The sequence below is a fragment of the Branchiostoma lanceolatum genome, chromosome 5 (genome assembly GCF_035083965.1).
Source record: "Branchiostoma lanceolatum isolate klBraLanc5 chromosome 5, klBraLanc5.hap2, whole genome shotgun sequence".
NCBI classification, from domain to species: Eukaryota; Metazoa; Chordata; class Leptocardii; order Amphioxiformes; family Branchiostomatidae; genus Branchiostoma; species Branchiostoma lanceolatum.
In genome coordinates this window covers 7305205-7332280 of record NC_089726.1, presented here as the reverse complement: position 1 = coordinate 7332280, position 27076 = coordinate 7305205, and the positions used below count along the sequence as shown (strand labels likewise).

The window sequence follows — 27076 nt, the reverse complement described above, 5'->3', positions numbered from 1 at the left end:
CCTCACTGGAAATAGAAATGTTTTATTAACGACGCTTCTAGTTCTCTAAATCTGCATTAAATTTTCAGTGTAAAATCATGCTGTAGAAGGTTTATCCTCCGACGCCATGTGGAATTGGCACGCTGTCTTTCTCTGCCAAGCGCTGGAAACTTTAATCGCTGACCCTAAATACTGATCCGAAACGGACTGTTAAATGCTGCCACGGCGTTTATTACAAAGTGGGTTATTTTTACCGCCAAGGGACATCTTAAACATTATCTCATTTCTAGTGGTCAGTAAGGGTAGTATCATACGATGAACTGGTTTAGAACATAATGATAAATGCAGCAATTCTGACCAACTGTTCGACACCTTGATTCTTACAGGCCTGCTGTACCACCTCCATGAGGCTACATTAGCTCATGTACTCAACAGGAGCTATGTTGGTATGTGGCATGGTCGCTGTTTGCTGTTCTTTATAGCTACCTTGTGTCTGACGATTAGAATACGCAAGGTGTCTGTTACTCAAGTGAGCGCATAGATTTGGGAAAGGTCAGCATCCACTGCATGTGCCTTTCGTCAGTGACTGAAAAAAGATCTGCGGTTCACCAGTTGTCTTTAGCCAACAATTATGAACCGATATGTAAATGGGATGACTAACGTTACAAACTGTAAATGGTCCAGACAGGAACTAAAATAAGACAAAGTCAAGCCAAGACAAGGTTGATATTAATAAGCCAATGGGCTCCTGTTGTTTGAGTACAGGAGCTAATATTGCCTCGTGGGGTTTTTAGGGCAGGAATCAAGATGTCGGAATGTTGGTTAGAATAGTTGCATGTATTCTAAAGGTAAAGAGAAATGCACGTTAAACATAATCACACACACAAGCTTTTTCCTTCACTTCTGTTCTTTAATGCATCCAGACATAATCTTCCCACTGAACATACAGTAGGGTAATATTACAGCACTCAAAGCGGAAGCCTCGCTCCTGGTGATACAGGAAACCGTTAACTTTCAAATTGCCTTAGATGGTTCTTTGTTGAGATGGTCCGTATAAGCTGGTGTCTAAAACTATGCATGTAATTGTCGCTATTATCGTTCTGACAATGAACTTCGATTCCGCAAAAGCTGCTTTACGATGAGCTCGTACGAGTTAAGACCTGTCCGTAACGTTAGTGTGAGTAAGAATGGTTGTCGTACTGCTTGCTGAAGTGTGTTCTATCGCAAATTACACAGGAGTCTCTTTAAGCTTGGGGTACATCATTTGTAGATCAACAACAGCAGTTGTTTTATGGTAGTATTTTCAACAACAAAGAGTTTGAGGCAATGCTGAAGAAAAATGCCTTCATCCTATTCACAGGAAAAGATGGTCAACTATCCATACCTCCCATAAAAAAAAATACTCTAAGAGCGCAATGTACACTAATATTTCTCTCACAAAACGATCAGATATGACATCCGTCAAGCCCAACCCGATCACAACACGTGATTACGGCCCTGTCACTCGTGTGCAGTATATTCAAGTGCGTATGCGTTGCGCATTAACATTTGTTTTGGTTTGGTTTAGGTAAAGTTTGCAGGGAAGAAATTATTTTCTACTTTGACCCGCCGATGTGCAGCCCAGTTATCGAAGCAAAGAAATGACTTCTTGGGCAAACATAAACATGTTACTACGCAACTCATACGGAATTGTTCATACGCACAAGTGTGAAAGGGACTTAATAATGTGAAGCAATGACATGTGCGGATACGGGGTGGGTTCCATCTAGCTGTGCGAGAGCGGTGAGTGATAGAATTCCCTCAAGTTAAAGCATAGCTATACCAGCAGCACAGACGTTTTTTAAGGTTTACTCTTAAGTTATCTTTGCCTAACTTTCTACGTTGAAGGTTTCCTATTAAGATAGCATTCTACTCTACTTAGATACTTATGATAATTCTATGTCTTACACTCATCGTATTATGAATGCGAACAGCCTCCATATCAATATTCCATATCAATATTGCACATTGACAGTTCGTGGATGCAAAATTCTAGTTCTCCTCAAGAAAGGGATCCAGCCCTTCTGTTAGACAAATTTAGGGAATAGCATTCGAACATTAGAACCTTTAAAAGTACATTCATATATTAGTGTCAGTTTGTGTTATTTTCCATTTGAATCCTGTCAATTATTCTAGGAGGATGGCACTGAAAGAAATAGTTTGTATTCACGGCATTTAGTGTCCTGGTAAAGGTAAATGTAGTCTCATAGCCTTTTTGATGCCGTAGGGGAAGTGGGTTGCTATCCACTGTGTCTAGGGCACGGTATTGGTAGGTGGAGTCCAACACTCTCCTTCCACAACCGTGTACCTCTGCAACCGAAGTTGTGCACACCTGGATGGATTCAGGAAAGTCGTGTAAAGTGTACCAGGGGCACAACAAGCATGTCAGGGGGTTCGAACCCAGGACCTCTCGGTTCTTGGCTAAACATTCTATCCATTACGCCAACACGACGTCACTTACTATCTTTTAAAAACTGCTTATTCTTAAAACGTATTTCTCATTCTAACAGGTTGATTCGTATTCCCGGTAAGAAGGGTCCGTAGAGTCCGTCATGTCGGGTCTGTCCCCAGGAACATCTAAACACGCCCTGTCCTCGTTAACATTCGTCGTCTCCCCGAACGTACTGATAAACTCCGAGGACTCCAGTTCCAGCACGTTCTGGATGACGCGTAGATAGTCCACCGTCACCGCGACAAGTTCAGCTTTGGGCTTGGGCTCTATCGTGGCTTGGACGCGCTGTTTCTCTTCCGATTCCAGGGAATTCGATTCGCAGTTGATGAAAATTCGTGGTACCTTGGCAACATTTTCTTCACCTTCAGGTGACGTATGCTTCCGTTTTTCAAGTTCAATCACTTCCGGGGTCAGCTTGACGGCCGGTGTCGCGGAGTTGTTACTACTACGGACATACTTACTCGCTATCGACAGCTCCCGCTTCTTTTTGTTTCGCAGTCTCTTTTGTAGTCTACTGCGAAGCTGAGACGATCTGTTGTGAGTCAGCATGACCTCGTCCGTCAGAAGCGGCGTGGGTCTTCTCCGTGTCTTTCCCTTCAGTTTCTCCGCACAGAAGATCTCTATCAGTCCTTGTTTGAGGTTCAGGCTGAAGCAGCCGTACACGATGGGGTTGAAGGTTGAGTTGAAGAGAGCCATGGTCTCGGCGACCACGTACGCGACCTCCGGGAGTTTCCGCCCGGTGAAGACCTCGTACAGGGTGACGACGAAGTACGGGGTCCAGCAGGTCACGAAACCGATGATGATGCACAGAGTCATCTTAATGGTCTGTAACATAAAACAGTCTTATCAGAAACATATTCATCGAACACCGGTGACACGGTGGCCTTTTCTTCTTCTTTTTCTTTTACAAGGACGACGTGGTAGTGCACTCAAGTTTTTTTATAACTTATTTCAACAGTGCCACGTACAGAGAACAACATATGACCTATTTTTATACCTGGGTGGAGTGAGGAAAGTTGTCTTAAGTGCCTTTCCCAGAGGCACAACTTTGGTGGCGTCAGGGGATTCAAACCCGGGACCGCTGGGTTCTGGGCCGAAAACCCTGCCGCTACGTAACACGACCCAACACCTAGCCTTGCGGTTAGAGTTGTTGACTTAGAACCCGGAGGTACTGAGTTTGAATCCCTGAGAGGCTCCGATCTTGTGTCTCTGAGAAAGGCACTTAACAACAATTTCTTCTCTCAACTCAGTTGTAAATGAGTACCTAGTTATCTCCATGAAAAAAGGCTTTTTCATGGAGATACTGTTTTGCTTGCGTTTGGTGTTTGTGTGTATGTATGTGTCACCGGACACTTAAAGTCACCATAACTGTAGAACCTGTACATGGATTGTAATGATTTTTGGTATGTGGGTGGGTGTTAGGAGGAGGAAGGTCAAGGTCGATTTTGGGTCCCCTGGCATGTGTGACTGGAACTGCAATGGCGTATTTGTTAAAATCTTCAATGTAGAAGAACTGAAGAGTGGATCGACAGATCGTCATGTTCTTTGGTACACAGGTAGGTTAGACCAAGTTGTACACAGTTAAGTGCAAACTATGCAAATGAGACCGAATTTGCATAAGTAAGGAGGTAAATCGTTTGCATGGGTGTCGTCGGATGCTTAAAGTCAGCATAACTGTAGAACGTGTAGATTGTTTGTAATGATATTTGGTATGTGGGTATGCGCTGGGAGGAGAATGGTCAAGGTCGATTTTGGGCCCCCTGGTTTGTGTCCCTGGAACTGCAATGGCCTATTTGCAAAAATGTTCTAAAGGGGTATAACTGAAGAGAGGAACAACAGATTTTCATGTTATTTGGTACGCAGGTAGGTTGGACAGAGATGTACACACTGAAGTGCAAATCATGCAAAGTTAGTGTGTTTGCGTGCGTGTGCGCGTGTGTGTATGAATTGGTCACCGTGTGTGTATGTATGTGTCACCGAATGCGTAAAATCAGCATAACTATAGAACGTGTAGATGAATTGTAATGATATTTGTTATGTGGGTAGGTGTGGGGAGGAGAAAGGTCAAGGTCGATTTTGGGCCCTCTGGTATGTGTCACTGGAACTGTAATGGCGTATTTGTCAAAATCTTCAAAGGAGAATAACTGAAGAAAGGAGCGACAGATTTTCATGTTATTTACTTGGCAGGTAGCTTAGAGAGGGTTGTATACAATGAAGTGCAAATTATGCAAATTGGACTTAAGTTGCCTAAGTAATGGGGAAATCTATATTTGCAGTTTTGGCCATTTTAGCACTACTAACAGCTGTTACTAGCTATTGATAGCGAAAGTGGGTCACTGTGGAACCTGAGCCCCTAACATGTGGCCGGGGGTCATACCATTGAGCGATATAGAATGGGGGGAACAGGTTTAATAAAAAAAAAGTTTCATGGAGATTTTGGGTCATAAGACTCTTGTTTGGGCCTGGGACGTCCCTCATGGCGAACATGGCGAACCAGGAGGAAGACATTGTGTTCACTATCCCCCCTGCACTCTTTCTATTACTGTCACATAATGCACTCATGTGCTCTCGTTCTAGTATTAAACCAATGATAAGTATTATAGATATAAAACCAATCATGCGCGGATTGTAATCATGCAATATCTTGCCTCTAGCACTACTTGCGACAATATGAATGAACGAGTCATGAATATATAGTAACAAAACACATTTGCTTGTGAGTCCCCAGCCTACGCTCCAGCGAACACGTAGCTTTAGATCTACACAAATTAGTTCTCCAAGAGCGCGTGTTTCTGATGCCAGACAGATGAATGGGCCTGTTAACGATAAATCATACCAACTGCACTGAACTAGTCTGAATACGGATCGTGTCTTTTCACCAGAGGGCACTCAACGTCATGATTCATGATGAAAAATCGAAAACTTTTGAAGGAGTACGTAGTCTTAATAATGAAATGAACTGAAATGAGTCTGTGCGGAGCCAAATCATATCAACTACACTCAAATGGTTTAAATTAGGATCGTGTCTTTTCACTGGGGGGCGCTCAACTCCATGGTTCGTTTGAAAGAGTACGTAGTCTTAATAATGAAATGAACTGAACTGAACTGAGTCTGTATGGAGATGATCATACCAACTGCATTGAACTAGTCTGAATTAGGATCGTGTCTTTTCACCAGAGGGCACTCAAGTTAATGATTATTTTGTAGCCGGAGCTATATTACTTAATGATTCATAGTGAAAAAGGAAAACTCTTGAAGGAGTACGTAGTCTTAGTAATGAAATGAAATGAGTTTGTGAGCCGAACTGAGTTTGTGCGGTGCCATTTAAGATTGTTCCGTAAAATCGGTAAATCGCCTTTAGGCGAAACATACCAGTTTTGTGCAGTAGCTACAAACTGCGTAAGAACAGATGTACTGTAAGGTTTGATCCACTTACACTGGGATGGACCCTTGCTCTATTCGATAAGTGTGGTGGGCTCTATAACATGTTTGATGTGTCATTCTACTCAAACACATAACCTCCTGCTTTACGTCACATCCGAGAGGACGTCCCTAACCGATGCTGTGCACTCATTTTCATCTGAGTCGAATAGGGTGGGCATAAAGTACCTTTCTCACGGAAACAACAATGGTGCCTGCAAGGGATTCGAACCCAGAACCTTTAGATTCTAAGTCGGCAACCTTGACCACAAGACCACTTAGCCACCTTCACCTTCTGGTCTGGTCTGGCAAGCGAGAAACAGTTTTCGTTCCATCAGTCGATTCTATACCGTAGCACGGATTGGTTGGTCACGAACCGCCGGTTGGAATAGGCCCCGGGGCATCGCAATTTCTTCTCTTTAACTCATGTCTGCATTCCATTCTTATCAACAAAGAACCGCCAGAGAACGCGGGGCGACGTTAGTTCTAAATCAACTCAATCTATCATCAGGAGTTGAGCATGAGTTGGAAACGAAATTTCTAATACCCCCATTCCACTAGGACGGCGCTCTCACCGCGTGCTCTCTGCGACCTAAAATGTAACAGAGCGCTCAACGAATTTCATAGATAAAAACGAATATGTTTTACACTTTGTATGTATTGTTGTCTTTTCGGTCATAGTTTTACATTCTGCATGATATTCCAATCATGAAATCAAGGATCAGACAGATCCGATTTAGGTCGCAGTGAGAGCGCAGCTAGTGGAATGAGTCGGGAGGCCATGGTCGGCTATGTGTAACCTGGGCTTAACATAACACTCGAGGCACGAACACTCGAACAATTGAGGCACGAGATGCTATCTTTTCATTTTGTAGCCGGAGTTATATTACTCAAACCAACGTATGTATGTATAACGTTACATGTCAAAGGATGTTTTATTTCTATATATTGGTTTGGCTGTTCAGCACGCACAGCCATGGCTGCCCAACTAGCCTGTGGCTAGTACAAAAGGCTAGCCCTGCTGGCAGAGACAAGACATTACAATGGAATTTTTACATGGACGGCATAACGAGCTACATGTATAACGATATTCGAAGTACATGTACATAAAACCTATTGTATAGAAATGATTAGAAATAACGTCTATAATGGTATCTACGTCGAGAGGTCAGGGTCAGTGCGTATACATGTGAGGGTCGTCTAAACAGTCCCAGAGTTTCCTTTAGAAAGAGACAGAGTGACGTAGTTCTGTCCAGTGCCAGATGTCTCAAAAAAAAAGAGAGAGAGAGAGAGAGAGAGAGAGAGAGAGAGAGAGAGAGAGAGAGAGAGAGAGAGAGAGAGAGAGAGAGAGAGAGAGAGAGAGAGAGAGAGAGAGAGAGAGAGAGAGAGAGAGAGAATCGGCATTTGTACCAGTATAGACAAATGCCGATCGATTTCAGATCGGTAGAATCGCCTACCCTGACACACATTTATATTATGCATTAGGATTTCAGAAGGTAACGAAAGCTCACCTTTACTTTGGCCCTGGAGATGGTCTTGCAGCCCGTCCGGCGCAGCTCCCGCCCGTGGTCCCGTCCCGAGGCCGTCCTCCACACCGTCTGGATGATCTTGATGTAGCAGTAGGAAATGATGGTGGAGGGGCAGACCAGGACGTAGACGGCCAGCCAAGTCACGTACACCTTCCGCTGCCACTCCGAGGAGTACCCTTGGCTGACGCAGGCATATTTCAGCGTCCCGTCGGACGCCTGGCGTTCCTCCTGCACGAATATGAACAGTTGCGGCACGGCGAAGAGAAAGGACAGGACCCACGCCAGCGCTATGGTCTTCTTCGCCGCAGTCGTCGAGTTCTTGTTGACGTTTAAGGGACGGGTTATGGCTATGAAGCGGTCGAAACTGAGCGCGGTGAGAATGAAGGTTGTACTGGCCAGCGTCACGATCTGTCCGTAGACGATGAGCTTGCAGAGGGCCTCCCCCAGCACCCACTGTCCGAACGCCACGAACATGATCTCCGTGCTCATGGTGACCACACACACGAGCAGGTCACCGATGGCAAGGTGCAGGATGAAGAAGTTGACTCGGCTGAATCTCTTCTTAGTCGAACTGCACGTGAGAACCACGATGATCAGACAGTTCCCCACCAACGCCATGATCATCAGGACGATGATGGTGGCGACCCGCTGGATGACGGGCCCGGTCCAGACGATGGCGGTCGCCGAGGCCGTGTAGTTCAAACCGTCGGTCGGGAAGTGCTGCGGGTCCCCACCGGTGCCGTAGCCCCCTGTGACGTTTAGCGTCGTGTTCATAGCGGATGAGATGAACTTGTCGTTGGGCTGGGGGGGAGGCTGCGGCTTGGTCCAGGATTCCACATCTCCTGTACCGAAAAACGAGACGGACGTCATGATTCGTACTCGTCTATACCTCTAGCACAAAGATACAGTCTCCAATTCCGACCACAATTTTCCACTTTTTGTAGACTTTTTCTACTGGCAGTCTTTACTTTTCTAAAAAAACAGCGAAGATAAGCTGTTAGTACTGATGCTAACAACAGAACGTTCGAAATGAGGGTCTTTGGAGAAACGAAACAACACAGCACGAAAGGGCTAAACGAATATTTTGAAGTGCGTAGGGTACTTTATACTGCTGTGAGAGTTCGTAATGAACCTTCAACCTATGAGCGGCCACGGCGACATATCTGACCAATCGCTGTGGGGCATTAACTTCTCGCAGCCCAATGGCCAACGGGAATACATTTTCAAAGTGCTGTGACATCAGCTGGATTGAGTCAATGGCAGGCGCCGTTATATTCACTGTTTGCCTTGCGTGCCACTGTTATCCCTGAAGGATTATCAAATGCCGAAAGCTCACTCATTAATTTCTAAAATTACAGCGCGACGCTTAATCTCTTTTCCCGAACGTGTGTTCTTGAGAATATGAGAGATATTGAGAAATAGATAACTAGGACTTTCCTAGGCACCATTTTGGTCACCTCTCAAGACGACATCGGTAGTATGAAAGGTCATCATCGGTAATTAGTGTTCATGACATCGACATGGGAGGATGAGGCGATCTGATTGGTTTTTGCCGCGCGGGGACCGGACTGAGGTTTCCGATTGGTTAGTCACTACCGTGCTTTAGCTGCAGAACACCTCTGCAAATTCTCTAGCGGCAAGCTCTTCCAAAAGCCTTCTTATGGTACTAATCAGCTTCGCTAATCTTCTTATCAAGCGATTATCAATCCGATGAAAACTTTATAGAATCAACGACCTTAATCGTGTATGTCGGTCTGATAATAACGTAATGATCCTGAAAGCTATCCGGAAGTGTCCACCTAATAATAAATCCTTTTTATTCTTACTTGTTGAATAAGTGTCTGCCTTACCACGATTCATGCTTGTGTAGGAATACGTTAACAGTCCTTGATGAATTAGGCTTCTGCTTTAGAGGGAATTCCATTGGGAGGCGACACATGACTCATCCATGTCGGGCCAGATGGTTACTACATGTACCTCGTAATTAAACAATTAATCTTCTATGCAATAAATCTACAAAAATAGCGTGCTGCCATGCACTTAAGCGCTTGTGTAGTAGACACATTTGCCAAGTCACATCGTCTAAACAGTAATTCTTCATAGTTTTGGTAAGCTGGGGACCAAAAACCTGTTACGGAAATAAATGCGTGGCTTGTTGTCGAAATGGAAAATAAAGATGTTCATGGTGCTGAATGCTAAATCTCAACTCCCAACATACCACCTGGAATATATTAGTGAATGGATCATTTTGAGTTTTATTCAAATCCACAATTATCCTCGTAAGAATCTATTCTTCCCGTAGTCTACACATTCATATTTACACATTACAATTAAAATTTAAAAAAACATACAGAGGCAAACAACGTGACAGTGGGGAATGAAAATAACATAGTTCCTTAAAAGCAATAATTTTAGTCCAACACTTCGCTGTACAGAAAGCGCCTTTTCTGATAGTTGGATTTTAGTTTCGGAAGTCTGATTGTGTTTGTTCTGGTTGAGCGTGTTTGGTAGTTGTGAATCTCAGAGTGGAATGTGATTTTGTCGTGCAGGCCCTTTGGTTGTTTGGTGATCATTATTCGTCTAAAAGTGGTAAGTCTTTTCTGTTGAGTTCTATCCCTAACAGTCAGCCAGCCCATGGCGGCCACATGCGTATCGCGATCACATCCAGGGGCTAGCCTCGCGTGAGACGTGATGATTAAGTGTGTTACTTGGAAATTCCTCTGTAATACCACTAGATGGTCTAAAGTATGAGCCTCACACGACCTACATTGCCCTGAACTCTAATGAAATCACGTCCCTTGAGCATCTCGCTGATCTGAAGTCAAGTTCTGTTGAATGTAATTGACTTTTGAAAGTACAATAACATGGCCGTGTGACTTTGCGGCCAGCCCCATGATATAGATAAGAACATGTTTACAGGGCAATTCTTTCACTGTAGTAGCCATAAAAGGCGATCGAGTTATTTGAAGTGTGCCTTTGAGCATGTCTGAGATCAAACGTGATCTTAGACTTTGACTGCGGGGTACCGACATGGACCATGGAGACAAGATGTTATCTCTGCTATTGCTTTGGTAAAAGGGCAGCCCTTGGGTGGACAGGGCGCAAGCCAATACTGTCGGGCGTCTCTCACGTCGTGAGATTATTACTGAAGTGTCCACTGGAGGTCTACTTACTGTGACGTGAATTTTTGAAACGTTTAGAAGGTGAAAAAAAGAGGGAAGAAACAAATAAACAGTAAAGGAAATATTTCACCATGAATGGAGACGACGATATACGATATAGCCTTGTTCTAGTGCTTAGCAGAGCTGTGTCGTGGTGGTTCATAGCACTGTCCATGGTACTGAACTAGGTGTCATTCTGCTTTTCAGTCATGCAGGTCGTGCAAGATTGGAATACATAGAGCTTTGCATCGAAGTTCGTTTATTTCCCCATTCTTTTGGCATGCGAGCAAAAACAGCAGCGAAATTGAAATCCATGTATTTCCAGACCCCCCGTAGTTGATGCTCACCATTATCCTACCTCTAGACATTCGTACCACGAAGGACACTGCCTGAAGCATGTTCCCGTTTCAATTATGATGATACCTGAATGTGTATACAAGACTGTTTTCAGGAGATCTCACCAATATCATATGAAAGTTTTGTAATCTTTGGGACTTTGCGTCGACTTTAACATTCTCTGGCCTCGGCGAAATGGCAACAGTGGAAGTGAAAAAGCGAAATCCGGACTTTTAACGTTCTTAGGCCTCGGCGAAATAGCAACAGCGAAAGTGAAAAAGTGAAAGCCAGTACATAACTCTTGCTTGTCCCCACTGCCGTCAGGCAACATTCGTTTCCTGTATGGATCAGGCGAGAATTCGCAGCGCTTTGGCGATAAGGAAAACCCTTACTGGAAAGCGTACACAACTTAACTATCTACGCCTTCCAGCGAACGAGCGGGGCTTATAAGGTGCTCAACACACAGTCCTGGTGGTAACTACAAAAGTCAGGGCTTACCAATGACACGTACGTATCATTAGCGCTATCAGGCATGCCTGCGTGTACCAAAGTCCATCAAACGCCGACCCTCGAGTTTTGTAATCACCCCGCTGGACTTTTCTGTTGGCTACGCTAGTTTCTCACGTCAACCTCTGTTGAAGCTACTTAACGAGACTGTCCTTGGTAGTTCCCCTGACATTTGTCCGGGCTCAGAATAGCTTTTCCAGTGTAGAATTCATTTCCCCTTCATTGTGAAAGGATGATATCATGATGTATTCCCCCTTTATTCCCGATAGGTAGAGCACTTTGTGAGCGCATTCATCATTGGAGGTGTAACATATGCTGTTTCACGTCGTTTAATGGGGTCGAAGGGTGGCCAAATGGCGTTCAACCTTCAAGCATCAGAAAGGCCAAACACAGCCATCGTCGTCCATTATCCGGTGCTGCAGACAAAGCTAGGTTCATCTAGAGAGCGCATCCCTGAAGGGTGTGTTTGGTGGCCATGACTCCTTCACGACCTCACAGGCACGAAATAAGAGTAACATTCGCCACGCAATGACAATTTAACTGTGTTCAACCGCGTTTACTTCCAAAACAGGTGAAAGCGAGCCCTCCCCTTCCAACAGGAAAGCGAGTACCCCAAGAAATGAGCGAAGTGCTTGCCAACACCAAATTGTAGAAGGCAGTTGGTTTAAGGCAACTTATGCGTGATCAACATTGCAGTGAGACACAAAACAGAATATCTGACTGTTTTCCTTTGCAGAAGAGCCATTTGCAATAGTTATTACTCAAGCAACTGGATGAGATTTTGAAACAGCCAGACGTTTCAGACAGTATCCACTGTCTTTCGTCAGTGACTAACGATAGGACTGAGAACACCAGGTTTTATACCAAAACTCTGAATAGATATGTTAATGAGGTTAAGACAATTTAGGATGTCTTGAAGTAGTCTTTAAAAAGAATTTTAATTCAAGACAAAGTTTTATGCCAATAGTTCATTTAGCTACTGTTGTTTCAGTACAGTAAAACAGTAACTAAATGAACTATTGGCATAAAACTTTGTCTTGAATTAATATTCTTTATAAAGACTACTTCAAGACATCCTAAATTATCTTAACCTCATTAACATATCTATTCAGAGTTTTGGTATAAAACCTGGTGTTCTCAGTCCTATCGTTAGTCACTGACGAAAGACAGTGGATACTGTCTGAAACGTCTGACTGTTTCAAAATCTTATCTAGTTGCTTGAGTAATTATTTTTGAACACAGCTGAATAAATATATTAAATCAAATTAGATGAAAAACCTCCTGAGAAATGTTATTGAAAAGTGATGTTACCTGTTCTTGTGTTAAGTGGACAAAACTGTAACATGGGTTTCAAATGCAAATTTCTATGCACGTACACAGTGCCATGCTTAACTCCTTAGTCTGCGTTGAGCTCTTTTTGGAAAACCCTTTCTCTTCATTACATTCTGTGTGTCTCTGAATTACGGATTCCACGTAAGTATATTACTTTAACAAGGCTTATCGTATTCACGCAGTCCCTTCGAATCTATTCTCAGCGTTAAGTCTTTCCTGGCATCGTTTCGTGAATGCAGTCAGTGTATTTAAGGGCGTGGTTATAGCACCGCCCAAAATACGTCTTTTCCTTGAAAATTTGGGCCCAATCTGGAGACTTTTAGGGTTAGTAGAAGGAACAGATAGGGTCTCAGCTTTATCATTTTGGCAAACATGTGTTTAGTTCATCAGTGCAGTTTAGTAGGCGTAAGGACATATGTGACTTGTTGGGTCATGCGGATGGACACATAAAATATCTGGGGTCAATGGTAGAGTTTGTTTATTACTGGCAGGTTTTCTCGGAGTTTGAGCTGAACAGCCCTCCGTTTTCCTTGCATTGTTGTCAAAAAGACTCTTGTGACTTTATAGTGGAGAATGATATTCAAGATTGAAATCTGGGTTTAACTTAGCACTTTTATGAGACCTTGTTTCAGTGTATTCTAACATGCTTTCAATGCCGCTCTAACTTCGTGATCAGCCCTTAAACGTACTCCATCCATCACGTACGGAGTCCTGCTGTCTGACCAGGTCGATTACGACGTTACATTGGATGCGTGACATGTATATGAGGGTTTATCAGGAAGATTTGGTACGGACAAATCCGTCTAAAGAGCTTGTATCCAACGCCTCTAGAATTTAAGTTGAATAGCATCTCACTTTGAGTAGCATCGTGTCCAATTCATTCTGAAACGCGCGGTCGCGAAACATAAGAGTTTTTCGTTTCTCGACTTGTTAATGGAGACACCTTTGTGCAAGACAGAGCTCGCAGCGTTCTTAACAATTCATGAGTGACATTTAACATAAAGTGAGACGAATTATTTTGCCAGAGGCTCTTAGCTTGGACGCAAGACTCCCAATTGTAATCTCTAAAATATCTCTCGTTTAGGGGTCTGGTCAGACCATTACAGAAAGATTCTCGAGCCAGCTCAAATGGTTAGCTAGGATCTCACCAATAGAGCAGAAGCAGGGAGCCATTTAGACCCTGCCTGATTGGCCAAAGACGCTCCCAGCTGTATCTATGAATCCACTGACAGATACATGCAACTGTAGATAAGACACGTAATTTCCTGCTTGGCTGTAGAACTGTTATCATAAGTTTAAAAAACGGGACAACCAGAGGTACACTACTCAATGCACTTTTAATTTCTGCTGTTATTTTGGAAAACAACCCCGTGTTTATTTTGAAAATTTACTGTTTAATGATTAACTGTTGATCGAATTGAGTTGTCCATGATTCGCTATTGTTAATAGCCAGCTGGGTAATTGTGGTGTCATGTAGTAGGCTACCTGTGGCGTGAGTGGCCATCAATCACAGCTTCTCCTCCCACTGCAGCAGTCTGCTCGAGAATATATCAGAGTCTGTAGAGATCTGACCACACGATAGATATTTTAAAGATTGGGGGTCTGGTGGGATGTACAGATGCTATATTTGGACTGAAGTTGTGTGGTCCGCGGTCCGCGGCCGGTGGTGGCCCGGAGATCGCTTCAACAGGAGCAGCTTGAAGCTGCAGATGATTAGAATACGGTAAAAGTAGCATACTAGTCTGACACCATTGCTGAATTCGAAACGTTGCACGGTTCCAAATGCTTGAAATGCATCGACTGCTGTATGCGAATCCATGGCCGAAAGCTATTTTGCGCCAAGGTGTCCACGTCGTTTGGCAGTATGCTGGAGTGGTTGACATATAACAAACCCATTGCAGCCGACAATGTAATAGATAAAGAACAACGATAGACCGACTATTGAAGAAAGTCTCCTAGCTTTCACAATGAATCATTGATGTGCTGCTTGAGTAATTGTCTTTTAGACTATTTCTTTAGTTTTCAAGTCACGCAACCACAAATCCGCTTACACATTTTCTTCGTAAATATTTCAAGACCTGATTTCAAGGGGAAGACCCATCTGTGTATCTCACGGTAGCTGTCTTTTCGCATTTGCTTCTAAACGTCTTTAGAAGCGATTTCTTCATGTGGACGAAATTTGAAGCTTTCCTCTCTTGACATACCTTACCGATTCTGGTGTGACTAATGCATTTCAGTGCTGATTGTAGTTAAATGGCTAGTCCAGGATGTATCAGGCACCAGTACCTGTTTGTACAGAATATAGAGATGATCCATTGCATACCGACCTACCCTTCGGCCACATCGCTATTTTCTGAAACAACAAGATATCGATTTTACGAGGAAGGGATGTTTTTAGCATGTCATGGTTGGAGTTTGCACTGAAAGCAGGTAGCATGACACAGGCAATATCAGTATAATTTTAGCCAAAAACATTTACTCAAGCAACTGGAAAAGATATTAAAAAAACTGGATAAAAAGTTTATTCAGTTTCTTTTTGGCGTATCGTGTTACTCTTACCTTTGGATGTGTAACCTTCATCGAGGCATTATAAGTTGTCCTCAAATCTATGAGTATCCGCTGTAATGTGCATAAGTTAATATGCAGATACGGCAGTTCTGATTACTGATGATCCTGTTAGTAACATTTCAAGCGTAGGCATAGATAACATGGGCCATTTAATGCACACGCTGATTCGTGCCGCTATTTCATGGATGATTTATCCTCACGTTTCATGGACCACGCCGCAAAACCCATGCTACCCATGTTCTGTACTTAATCCCCCCCCTCTCTCTGGACCCGCGGCACGCTGGCGGCGTCGTTACGTCCTAAACTGGATTTGTATTACCCTTGACTTTACAATGGGAATATCGTGCAACACATACAAGTATGACTAAAAAAACATTAAAAAAACACAAAGCTGAAAAACATTCGTTATTTATCGATGAAAGTCTTTGAGTGTTGAGCGCTTTGTCAAATCGGTCGCAGCGCGGTACCTAACGTGCCGCGGGTCCGGTGAGATAAATGCTTAAGTGGAGATGTTTATCAATGACCCGGAAGTAGATCTGCATTTAACATATCGCTCCGGTGACCAAAGGCATATTTGAAATTCTGATGTATCTCCGTGGCGTTCCAAGAATGAAAGGGTGCAAGCAACACTCAGATCTTTCGACCAATGCCCTCCAAGTGTGAGGGTCCCCAGAAGAAACCGATTAAATCGGAGACCTTCACACGAGAGCATTTTGGAGAAAAGGCACTCTAGGTCTGCATATGTATTTGAAAAGCTTTCAGAAGTTGGACCCTAACTTTTTAGTATGCTACTAGAAAGGCATTTTGTCACCTAGGTGGTCTGCATCCGGAGGCATTAGCACATTCTTTACCATTACTACAAGCAGGTTTCAGGGTAAAGTGTTAGGCTTGGACACCGGCTGACATCTCAATGTGCCACTTAAACAGTCTTTCACGCAGGGAGGAAAGCCTTTGCCCTTAATGGGTTGGATGAGGGTCCATTTATGCAATCTTGTGGCATCCTGTTATTTTTCAGAATGTCAAGGTTCATAAACTGATCAAGTGCTTTGCTCTCTACTTCTCACTGCCAATGATTTGTTTTAGTTGGACACGTCATGCAGAAAGTGCTGCAGCAGTAAAATCGCTAGCCTTTGAAAACATCCTTGATTTACTCGCATTCGTAGTATGTTTTCACTGCTTTGCTGCGATATGTCTTCTGCGATATTGAGTGGTTATGATATGTTATGTTATGATATGATATGAGACTTAAAGCCATAAAAACACATTATCTTCTATGATGACGCGAGAAGAGAGCATCAATGTGAGAGTAAAGTTTACGAAAAGATTTTTCTTGACACTTGAATGACCCATTCCAAATCCTCCCTTCACTTAACACACACAATCACCTTCAAGGCTTCTAAAATAGGAACAGAATGCATTGCTCTTTCTCGTCGATAAGGAGAATGATAGCTTGCTATCTAGAAAACTTTTTTATTACCAGATCTGTTTTGGTGCCTGTGGCTAAGATAGTCTTTCAAGATGTAAAACATCACATCAGCTTCCACGATGGCACAGGACGAGGGTTTGCTCTGCACGAGGGTTTATTGGCAGCAGTTAAACTGTACGTTATATCCGTTATATAAAGCCCCCTGCCATGATGCCTGTAGGAGCTACCATCACGGGTTCAAGAATAGGAAAGACGTCACAAGAATCGTCGGTGTGCATCATAGCTACACGATGATCCACAATGCTTTGCACAGTGGGCAAGCCAAAGCCTGCTGATGCTTAGGTCCTAATTGAAAAAGGGGCCCCGCCGGTTAGTTGACGGGCTGTTTTATTTACACTTTCGGGCGTGACCCCTACGTGGCCCCTTGGGACACCCTGCGGCTATTTTTGGGCACGGCCGTGACCCGGAATCATTTTAATTCCGACTTAGAATCAACGCGGGACCCGGTAGAAAATAGACCCCGCTTGAGCTAATCGTGCGAACACCGGGAGGTACCCTTCCGGTACCCGAAAGTCCACAGGGACAATTTTGAGGCTTCGGGGCCCGATCGGGACCACACTCCCTACGGGCACCGGCGCAATTGGGACCTAAGCATAACTGTTGTGATTTATGAAGGTAATAAGATTATTTGGGAATACGGCATATGGGAAAGCTCGGCTTGTTTTAAGCTCTTGACAATGGTTAGATTTTTAGCACAGCCAAGCGTGTTTCAAGACCACACAGAAAGCACTAACAGAGGTTTGGAACTCTGTTGCGAACCATGTAACATGTCATGCGGCAGTTGCAAGTGGCAATATATTTGCTGATACAACTACTTCATGCCCCGCAGTCAATTGTAAATGAATCTTATTGAAACCACATTGAAACCCTGCTGATATCAAAGATACTAACTGAGTGTATTATGATTTAAGGTAATACCATAATCAGTCTTCGTCACCTGGAAATCTCTGTCACGTAGAGAACATTAAATTTGATAAGGTTTTAGTATTCAAAGTACAAGACGTGTCAAGATAGTGGCATCGTGTGGCACAATCTGTAGGGTGTCTCGCCCACAACCAAGAGATCCCGAGTTCGAAACCACCGATATGCCCTGATGTTGTGTCCTTGGGAAAGGCACTTAACACGACTTTCCTCACTTCACTCAGGTTTAAATGAGTACCTAGCTTCGGTTAGGGACGTCCCTCGGATATGACTTTAATGGAGGTCCCGTGTTTGAGGAGAGCCACACCTCGAGCACGTTAAAGAACCCACTACTTGTCGAAAAGAGTAGGGGTCCTTCCCGGTGTGAGTGGTTCAAAACCTACAGTCCTATGGCCGCACATGGGACAATTGTCGTATTGAGGTCACCTGAGTTGGCACCGAATGGCAGCCGCTCCAGACCCTTGCGATCTAGCCCCGCTGAGTGTGCGCTCCTCGCAATTCAGCTCCTGGCTGCGAAGAGGGAGTAGTCGGCCAGGTCGTCAGATAAAAAAATTCAAGGAAAATGTCTATAATTTTTCTAATGTGTTTTCGCATAACATTGACAATGATGCATTTAGATCTCATCATAATTAGTTGGTAACAATCTTGCTTCAAAAATACTGCCTACTGATACGATTATTTGCACGGATAACAAAAAAGTTTTTCACCCAACAAAATGGAGCAATAGCAGTACTAGTAAGGCAATGGCGACCCCTTGTGGCTTTGACATGTTATTGCAGCATCGGGACCTGTCAACCATCAACAATGTTAACTTCCTTTGGGTCAATATCATAAAGGAACAAGATTGTATCAGTCAGGAATAGATTATCATGACGCCACATGTGCACCCGAAATTTTAGTAAAGCTCTATAGCGGATGGTCATCTCGCAAAAAAAATGTTAGTCAAGCAACTGGATATATATTTTGGATTTTCAAAATAATTTCCAATATTGCTTGAGTAACTCTTATTATCAACGTAGTAGGTGGTCATCTATTCTGTGAGGAATTATTCGTCGTTCAAGAGGGTGAGCAGGGCATTGTTAACACAGACCGAACCTTCAGTTGACATGATTGGAGGACGTGACATGAATTAGACATTCTCGTTCAAGTTCTATTTCATGCTAAGGTCACAATTGGAAAATGGGGCCTTGGCGGGCAGTTCACGGGCTCTTTTTTTCATTTTGAATTCGGGCGTGATCCCTACGTGGTCCCGTGGGGCACCCTACGGCTATCTGGCTATTTTGGGGCACGACCGGGGCCCTGGAAGTTTTTGACCCGGAGTTAAAATCAACGGTAACAAATAGGTGCCGTGAGCTAATCGTGAGAACACCGATAAGTACCCTTCCGGTGCCCGGCAGTCAACAGGGACAAACTCGTGGCTTCGGGGCCCGGCCGGCACTTAAACCCCCTACGGGCACCGGTGCATTTATGACCTAAGCATAAGCAGGGTAACGTAGAATACTGAAAATGTTACCGTCCGTGGCTTGTACTGTGCGCGGTAAACTGTTGTCAGGGGAAACCACCAAGCGGTGTCGCTGGCGCCATGACCATCGGTATGTTGATTCTGGAGATCCGCCAACACACTAGAAGTAGCATAAGTGGCCAGTAGTTTATGGCACTCCAGGGTTTCCCAGGGTTTAAAAAGAAGGGTAGCAGGTGATCTTTAAAACAGCGTGAAGAAAAAATGACCCTAAACGTGATTCTGATGAATTGCTTTCTGCCTAGTGTGCACAGTTTACGACTCGATTAAGCGGTGATGATAAAACATTTAGAGCATGATAAAGTCATACTGTGATATTGCCTATAAAAATATGGCTAACTTTTTAGACATTCTCAACTTACTTGCTTTGTGAGCTGAGTTTTGTGTGTATTGTAACTTTGGTTTCAAGACCGGCGTAATATTTCCTAGTTATTGCCCCTATAAACACGTTAAGTCACTTTGAAAGGTCGCCTTGCCACGTTAAAAACTTTTGACTAGGACAGCATTTACGGTAAATGTCAGAGAAGGATTCAATTTAGTGCGGACCTTTTCTGAGGAAAATGAGAAAACATTTACGATCGCGCGGCCGCGGTGGCGGGCCAAACTCGGAACCACGGTTTTGAGAGGTAGGCGACTTGCAGAGGCGAGAGACAGGGTCAAAAAGGCAAGGTGGTATTGTGGTTAGGGTTGTTGACTCAAAATCGTAAGGTTCTGGTTTCAGATCCCAAGCAAACCCTAGTGTTAAACTTGTGCTCTTGGGAAAGGCACTTTAGACCTACTTTCTCACTCGACTCATACTTCACATAACAGAAAAATGAAACAAAATCGGCTAATTACAGTTTCGAGTGTCATACACTTGTACAAGGGTGAAACAAATATCTAAAGTTGCGGTATCCTTTTCTGCAGGAACTGTATGTGCAGTGTCATATGATATAGCCTTAAAATCAAAAAGGCAAAGAAACGTTTATGTTATGGTTTTACCATAGCAGTCGTGGTGGACTTACATTATGCTAAGGGGAAAATGTTAACACCAATCTTTACTAGTCCCTTACTCTCTATCCGCTCTTCCCGCAACCATCGGTCTAATTTCACAAATCTTGCGAGATATGTCGCCGGGATAGAATATATATATATATACGACGGGCACGTTCAATGCTTTGTTTTACTCAACAGGGGGCACAATTCAAATTTCGGGGCACGAAGATGACGTATGACGCCTTTTATGAATATGCAATTAAACTCAAATCATGACGATCATTACTTTGCAGGCCAGTAAGTGCTAATCCCAATTATTGGAATGTTTGGGTTACATTCATTAAATACTGCATACTTCATAACTATGTGACCGTTTTTTAGTTGTGTCTCTTGTGTCTGTGTAAGGACGAGGCCTTTTTGAACGTCTCTAGTACGATATCCAAGTTCATAGCTTGGTCTGTTCTATGCCCTGTGCGACCATTCTTCTTCAGTAGATGCGGTACGTGAATTTTCCCACGATGGACGCTGGGGTTGTAAAAACGCCAGTGGCGCGAGTTGGCGCCTATCTAGCGACCGCACATCTATTTTCCCCAACAGAGATTAAACCTGACGGCGGTACACTTGGCCCCATTTGATGATGTCGTCACATTGCACGCGCTGGGCGAAAAATAGCACAGGTTCATAATCAGTGACTCGTTGATTCATGAACTCCGGGCCCGAAAGTAAAGCCCCTATCTCACTGGACCCGCGGCACGCTGGCGGCCTCACTGCGTCCTAAATCAGATTTGTGTTACCCTTGACGTTATAATGGGAATATTATTCAAAACGTATAAGTATGAATAAAAAGACAACAAAAAACATAAAGCTTAAAAAAGATTCCCTTTTCATCGTTGAGCACGATGTCAAATCGCCCGGTCGCAGCGTGGTCGCCAACGTGCCGCGGGTCCAGTGGGACAGGGCTTAACTTGGAGCAGAGATCTTACTTAACATGAGGCTTGGGGTGGAATACGCTCTCCTATCGAAGTCTGGACTAGTTTGAAATGACCAGGAGGCGGTAGCTCCCTCTCATGTGGAGCCAGCTTTTGTGTGCATTGCCTTCAACATCCTTTCCCAGCTAATCATATATAGACCCAATGAGGTTTTATGATAGACCCTACATTGGACGGAACGTTTAAGCAGGGAGGTTGGTTTAAGAGCCTTTCACGTATACGTACTTGACAAACAGAAGGTGGTACTTCACTATCATCAATAATGCCGACAGTCTCTTCTGGACTACGTAGGAAGGGAGGTGAGAATTCCGAAGAGAGCTTTCCCTGCCAAATATTGATGTATTAAGACTCGAACAGCAGCTCGACTGCTGGTATCTTGGTGCTGATGGTGTGAAGCCGTCTGTTTCAAGATGCTCTCAAAGTAACGATACGGATCCGTGTGTCTCACCTCTTCTGCTGCACAAGGGGGGAGGAATCTATACATAGCCCTTTACAGTTTCTCAAATGGAGTATGATATTTACTTTTAAAAGAGACGAGTTCTGGCCCAAGTATGGGGAGGGGAAAATGAAACGAAAGCTGATGGAATTTCCTTTTTATTATTGATTGCCTATTGATTTCAAATTAACGTGGACTCCAGAGTTTCTCTATCTAACACTAGCGGAGATATCAATAAAACAAACATACAAACAAACAACATAACTAACAAGCAAACAAACGTATCACTAACGTTTTGTAAGGAGGAAAGTCAATACACAGTGAATTCTGCCCAAGCATTTTCCAGCCAAGCTCCGCGAAATGATAAATGTATCACTATCGCTGAAGCAGACACAGCGAGAGAACGATGGTATCATGTAATCCCGGTGACGCTTGATGCTTTTTTTAAGCCTCGCCAAATGACACCCAAAAGGGAAGGTGTCAAAGACTCACGCAGTGAGCTCAGATTAAACCAGGGCTATTCAGACTTCAATCCACTAAAGAAAACTAAACTTTTGTAGAGCCACGGAGAATACTCTAGATTATATAGATGTTAAGACGCCCTAAAGCAGACAGAAGGGACTGTTTATGAGAGGTTACAAACCACCTGATATCCAAAGCAAGTGATGGGTGGATCAGGTGGCTCATTTCAGTCCCAAACACATTTTTTGGTATTCAGGTGGATCCAATGTAACGGAAATACCCTGGCAGCCACATTTCTTAGTATTCATGCAGGCGGTCAAACCTTTTGACAGTCACAATTCTTAATATGGATTCACTGTAATGAAAGGTTTTCTATTAGAGTGGATCCATCCGAATACCAAGGAATCACAAATTAATGTGAGGCTTGACTGTTCAAAATCAGCATTTAGTTCAGCGGAGTGAGCTGGTCTGTGAACAATTTGCAGGGGAGAGATGTCATCAGCTGAGATGGCGGGCTGCAGAATAAGTTTGTCTACGTTGTCATTCGAATTCGGGCGCTAGGTGCTACTATGACAAAATGACAAGTTCAATGCATAATTTAATTATTCCACTGTTACGGGAAGACTTTGACAGTCACATTTCTTAGTATTCAGATGGATCAACTGAAAATGAAAGACCTTGACAGTCAAGGTTTTCCATTACAATGGATCCACTTGAATACGAAGAAATGTGAGGATTGACTGTATAAAATCATCATTAAGTTCAGCAGAGTCAGCTGGACTGTGAAAGGTTTGCAGGGGAGAGATGTCATCATCTGTGCTGTAGAATAAGTTTGTCTACGTTGTCATTCGAATTCGGATCGATGTAGGGGGGCTACCATGGTAAAATGACAAGTTCAATACATAATCTAATCAGTTGACGTAGTTAAAACCCCGAGAAATTGGTGGTCACTATCATGACACCCGTGGGCATTGGGAGCATCGTGGTTATTTTTACGGAAATTGGAACTTCATCTGCCGAAGAAGTGACGTGTGGTATACGTCAATGGCTAGCTTCCAGATTGTCACATGCTGGCAATAGAAAGTCATTCAATCGGATTGAGATGTGAAACTTCTTATTAAAAGCGTAGGAAGCGTCACTTGTAAGGACTGAAGAGATAAGGAAAGTAGGTAATAGATTCAGGTCTATAGAAATGATAGGTCTGTAAAATGATTCACTGCGCACGTCAATTATCCATGAATAAAGATTATCAGATGGCAATAACGGCCGGTACTGCTGGACGGCACGGCATTAGCGAACACATCACGCAGTTCAACTAATGGCAGAAATGTGTGGAGCAATTTTCAGATTTCTCTATTATAGAAGTAGAAATAATGGAGCAATTTTCATTGGTCTAGATAAAGCCAGCACTAGTACATTGAGTAATCTCTTGTTACAACAACGTCAATCACTGTCCATTTTATTGTCGTGACGTATGTGTTGTTCTTCTCCTGTGCTTCTACCATGTATTTGCAATTAGGCCCTGTTGATTTTATCATATGGATGACATCCGTGCGCGCATCAATTTTCATCCGTTTTCCGTTCTCGGCCTCTCTGTAAATCGTAAAAAGCAGCTGCAAAATGGGAAAATACATGCTGTAAATTGTAAACGGATACTAATGTCGTAGAATTCCAAAGTCAAAGAAGACGTCTTGAAAGAGCAAAAAAGTGAAAGTCTATATTTCGATATACCATACTCTGTGCCTGTGTGTTTAGTTTAGTTTGACCACACAGATTTCATAATGAATGCAACTTTTTTTGCCAAACTTATGTTCTTATGTTTTATTCGCACGCTCGCATCAGTTTTGGAGTCCCCGGAGGCTGAGGATGTCATCAATATAATCAAATTAACATGGTCCTAGCCTTCGGATACAAACTTACCGAGAAACTTTCTACAATTTTCAGCTTGAGTGCATACATGCAAATACAGTCACCCACGGTTTGTCCTTGAATCTGGCTGTGATGACGAATCTCATAAAGACGCACCGATGTTTCGCCTCGAGGATAAGATGGCTTAACTTGTCTGTGGCTTCGGAAGCGGATGCGGAAAGAAAAATGGTCTCCATTACGGAGGAGAGCAAAAGACCACGACCCCGTCGCGACTGATGTACCACTGGTCTTAAATAGTGCGCGCATACATGGCTTCTCGCAAACTGGTAAAACGCAGTGGGGTGAATCGTGGGACAGAGGTTTGAGTTCTGATGACGATTGTAGAAAATGTAGAGCGTAGATGCTGCGATGTCTCACATCTCAGTTTTTTTTTTTCATTTAAAATTTTGTCAATGTCCGTGGTCATGAGATAAATTATGCAAAGGTTCCCGGTCATAAGAAATTTCCAAGAACAATTTTGCAAAGGTCTGCGGTCATGAGAAATTAAAAAAAACATAATTCAAAATTTTGCAAAGGTCTGCGGTCATGAGAATTTTTTTGACAATTTCAAAATTTGCACAGGGAAATTATTACAGGGAAATGTTTGAATTCTAATGTAGGTTGTAGAACGTGTAGAGCGGAGATCCTGCTATGCCTCACATCTCATGTTTTTTTCATCAATGACATCACTCAGAACGAAAGCTGCGCTGGAGTGTGACAGTCTAACCGGATGAAACAAAATTGGAGAAAGAATCTATGGATTCATTCATGCATGGTTCAAGCCATCTTAGCTTTAAAGACGTTTCCGGTATCTTAACATGTCCCTGTTTTACCTTAAGTGCGGTATAGGTAGCAATGTTTAAAACATATGTTTCTCATTCAGATACCTGTAGCATTGCATTACATAACAACCTTCCATCATTGAGATCTTCAGGGTACGCCTGGAATGCGTCCATGTTGTATAACCCACTCACTTGCCGTGCCTTACGGGGGTGTTATGTATGTTATGTTATACAGATTTGTGGCGTAAGGTTTCCGACATGCATACAGGTCACGTCTCTGGCTGCCAACCTGTTAAAACGAACAAAGTTGAACGTTCTTCTCTTTCCTTGGAAATCATTCCAAAATAAATGTGTGCGAGGTTGTGTTATCCGCAAAGTCAAGATTATGTGTCTTCATATCATGTCAACACAGCAGCCACTCAGAGATCGTGTCCCACATGTAATGAAAATATTGATGATGAATTCCATTTTGTGATGACTTGTCCAACTTATAGTAAAGAGAGAGATGCGCTGTTACAAACCATTACTAAGGCATATTTCACCCTATCCGGTACACAAAACTATATTTTCTATGTATTGTTGTCATGTCCAACTCCTATATCCACCTAACTAGGTCAATTTCTGTATACATCATTCTAAAAGCGAGACCGAATTACCCATACATGACCATATCATCATCCATATATTGTTATTTGATATTCTGTAGTTAGAAATGTATGATTGTTGAGCAATAAAGTTCATTCTTTCATTTTGTCATGATTCCAGATTTTTAACTTCGATTACAGAAACGCTGAGTCATCTACATTGGCGGCTGGTGCATGGCATCATTACGGATACTGTCAAAGAGCGCGATGCTGTTTCTAGAAAAACCTTGGACTTGTCAATGAGGTGGGATGTTTTACATTTATCACATATCGGCCTGAGGTAGAGATATTGGACTTACACGACCTTAGATGTACATTTCTTAATACATTTTCGCATTGAATCATACACAGTACTTATTACATACACCATTGTAATAAAGGGTATATCATATGGTTGCAATCATTTGATACTATTGGAGGAAACTCGAGCTATTGGACTTCAACAAAGGATACGTGGCCTTAAGCGACCTGAAACGTACATATTTAAAAGTATTTTCGTATTGAATCACGGGCAGTATTTACATACACGAAGCAATAAAGGTTACACCATACGGTGTGATGCTATTAGAGGAAACTCGATCTTATGTCTGCATCAAAACGACTAATTGTCTGCAAAATTGCCTCCTACCAACAAACATATCGGTCTACCATAGGGTAAAGACCTCATCACAGGGTATAGACCGCTGGATTAAAACACCAGTCATCCTTCGGGTGAAACCAACGGAAAACAGATGGTAGAAATACTTTTAAGTAGAAACTTTCTGCTGGGTTGGGGTTGTTAATGTTTGTACAAGGGAAGAAGCCTTTATATATATCCATTACCCTAATATTTTAGTCTGAAATATCTACCTTTGGTACTTAAAAAATCACTACCGACATGAACAAAGCAGAAAAAAAGTGTACAAAGTCAAAAGGCTTGAACACATAGATGATTTCAAATATTACGCAAAACAGACTGGTTATGACATCTATATAACGACTTCATTGGCCTCAGACCAAGAAAAAGAGGTCTAAAAGCGGTCACCGTCGCCCATGTTTATTGGTTTGGCTGTTCAGGACACAGAGCTATGGCTGCTCGACTAGCCCTTTAGATTGAATTACCACCAACAAGTTCTTATTTTAGGAAACCTGACTAGAAAAACAGATGCCAAGCCGGCTTTCATCAAGAGGTATCTTAGCAACTGTTGAGAGGTTGTTACCCCGCGAGGTCAGGTTTGGTTATGTAAAAAAGAAACTGTACGAAAACGTTGCATTACTTATCTTGTCAGGATTTTTTCCTTCCTTCAAAGTCTACATAATTATCCACCACTAACGCAGTTACTCTCCCCTCTTCCTCGCTCTCTCATTCGAAAAGTAAACTTACCTTTAATTTGCCCTAAGGCCACCTTGAACTCGACCTCTCCTCTAACATGTCAGCGACGAACGCCACGTCGTCTCGTACCAGTAGCACTCACAGTCACAGTGGTGAATAGCTCCTCCTCCTGACAGCTAGAACACTATCTCCGTAAGACTTGACGGACGTCCCTGACTAAGGTAACGTCACCACGGCTCGTCTCTTAAGCCCTGCCAGGTAAGAGACTTCTCCGCCAATGTGAAGGCCCATTCTTCATTTGAATCGGGACTAGTCCACT

General features: G+C 43.1%; 1 protein-coding gene across 2 annotated transcripts; it reads right to left on the bottom strand.

The window, feature by feature from the left end:
- Positions 1-874: 874 nt before the first annotated feature.
- LOC136434725 (gonadotropin-releasing hormone receptor-like) lies at positions 875-27076 on the bottom strand. Of its 2 annotated transcripts, XM_066427750.1 has the most exons (3): positions 26809-27076; positions 7402-8261; positions 875-3295 (listed from the first exon to the last, which is right to left on the bottom strand). In XM_066427750.1, exons 2-3 carry the CDS (start codon positions 8191-8193, stop codon positions 2522-2524), a joined length of 1566 nt encoding a protein of 521 aa, XP_066283847.1. In that variant the 5' UTR covers positions 8194-8261; positions 26809-27076; the 3' UTR covers positions 875-2521. The 2 variants fall into 2 exon arrangements, with proteins under 2 accessions (XP_066283847.1, XP_066283846.1); XM_066427749.1 differs by lacking the exon at positions 26809-27076 and having other exon boundaries at positions 7402-8672.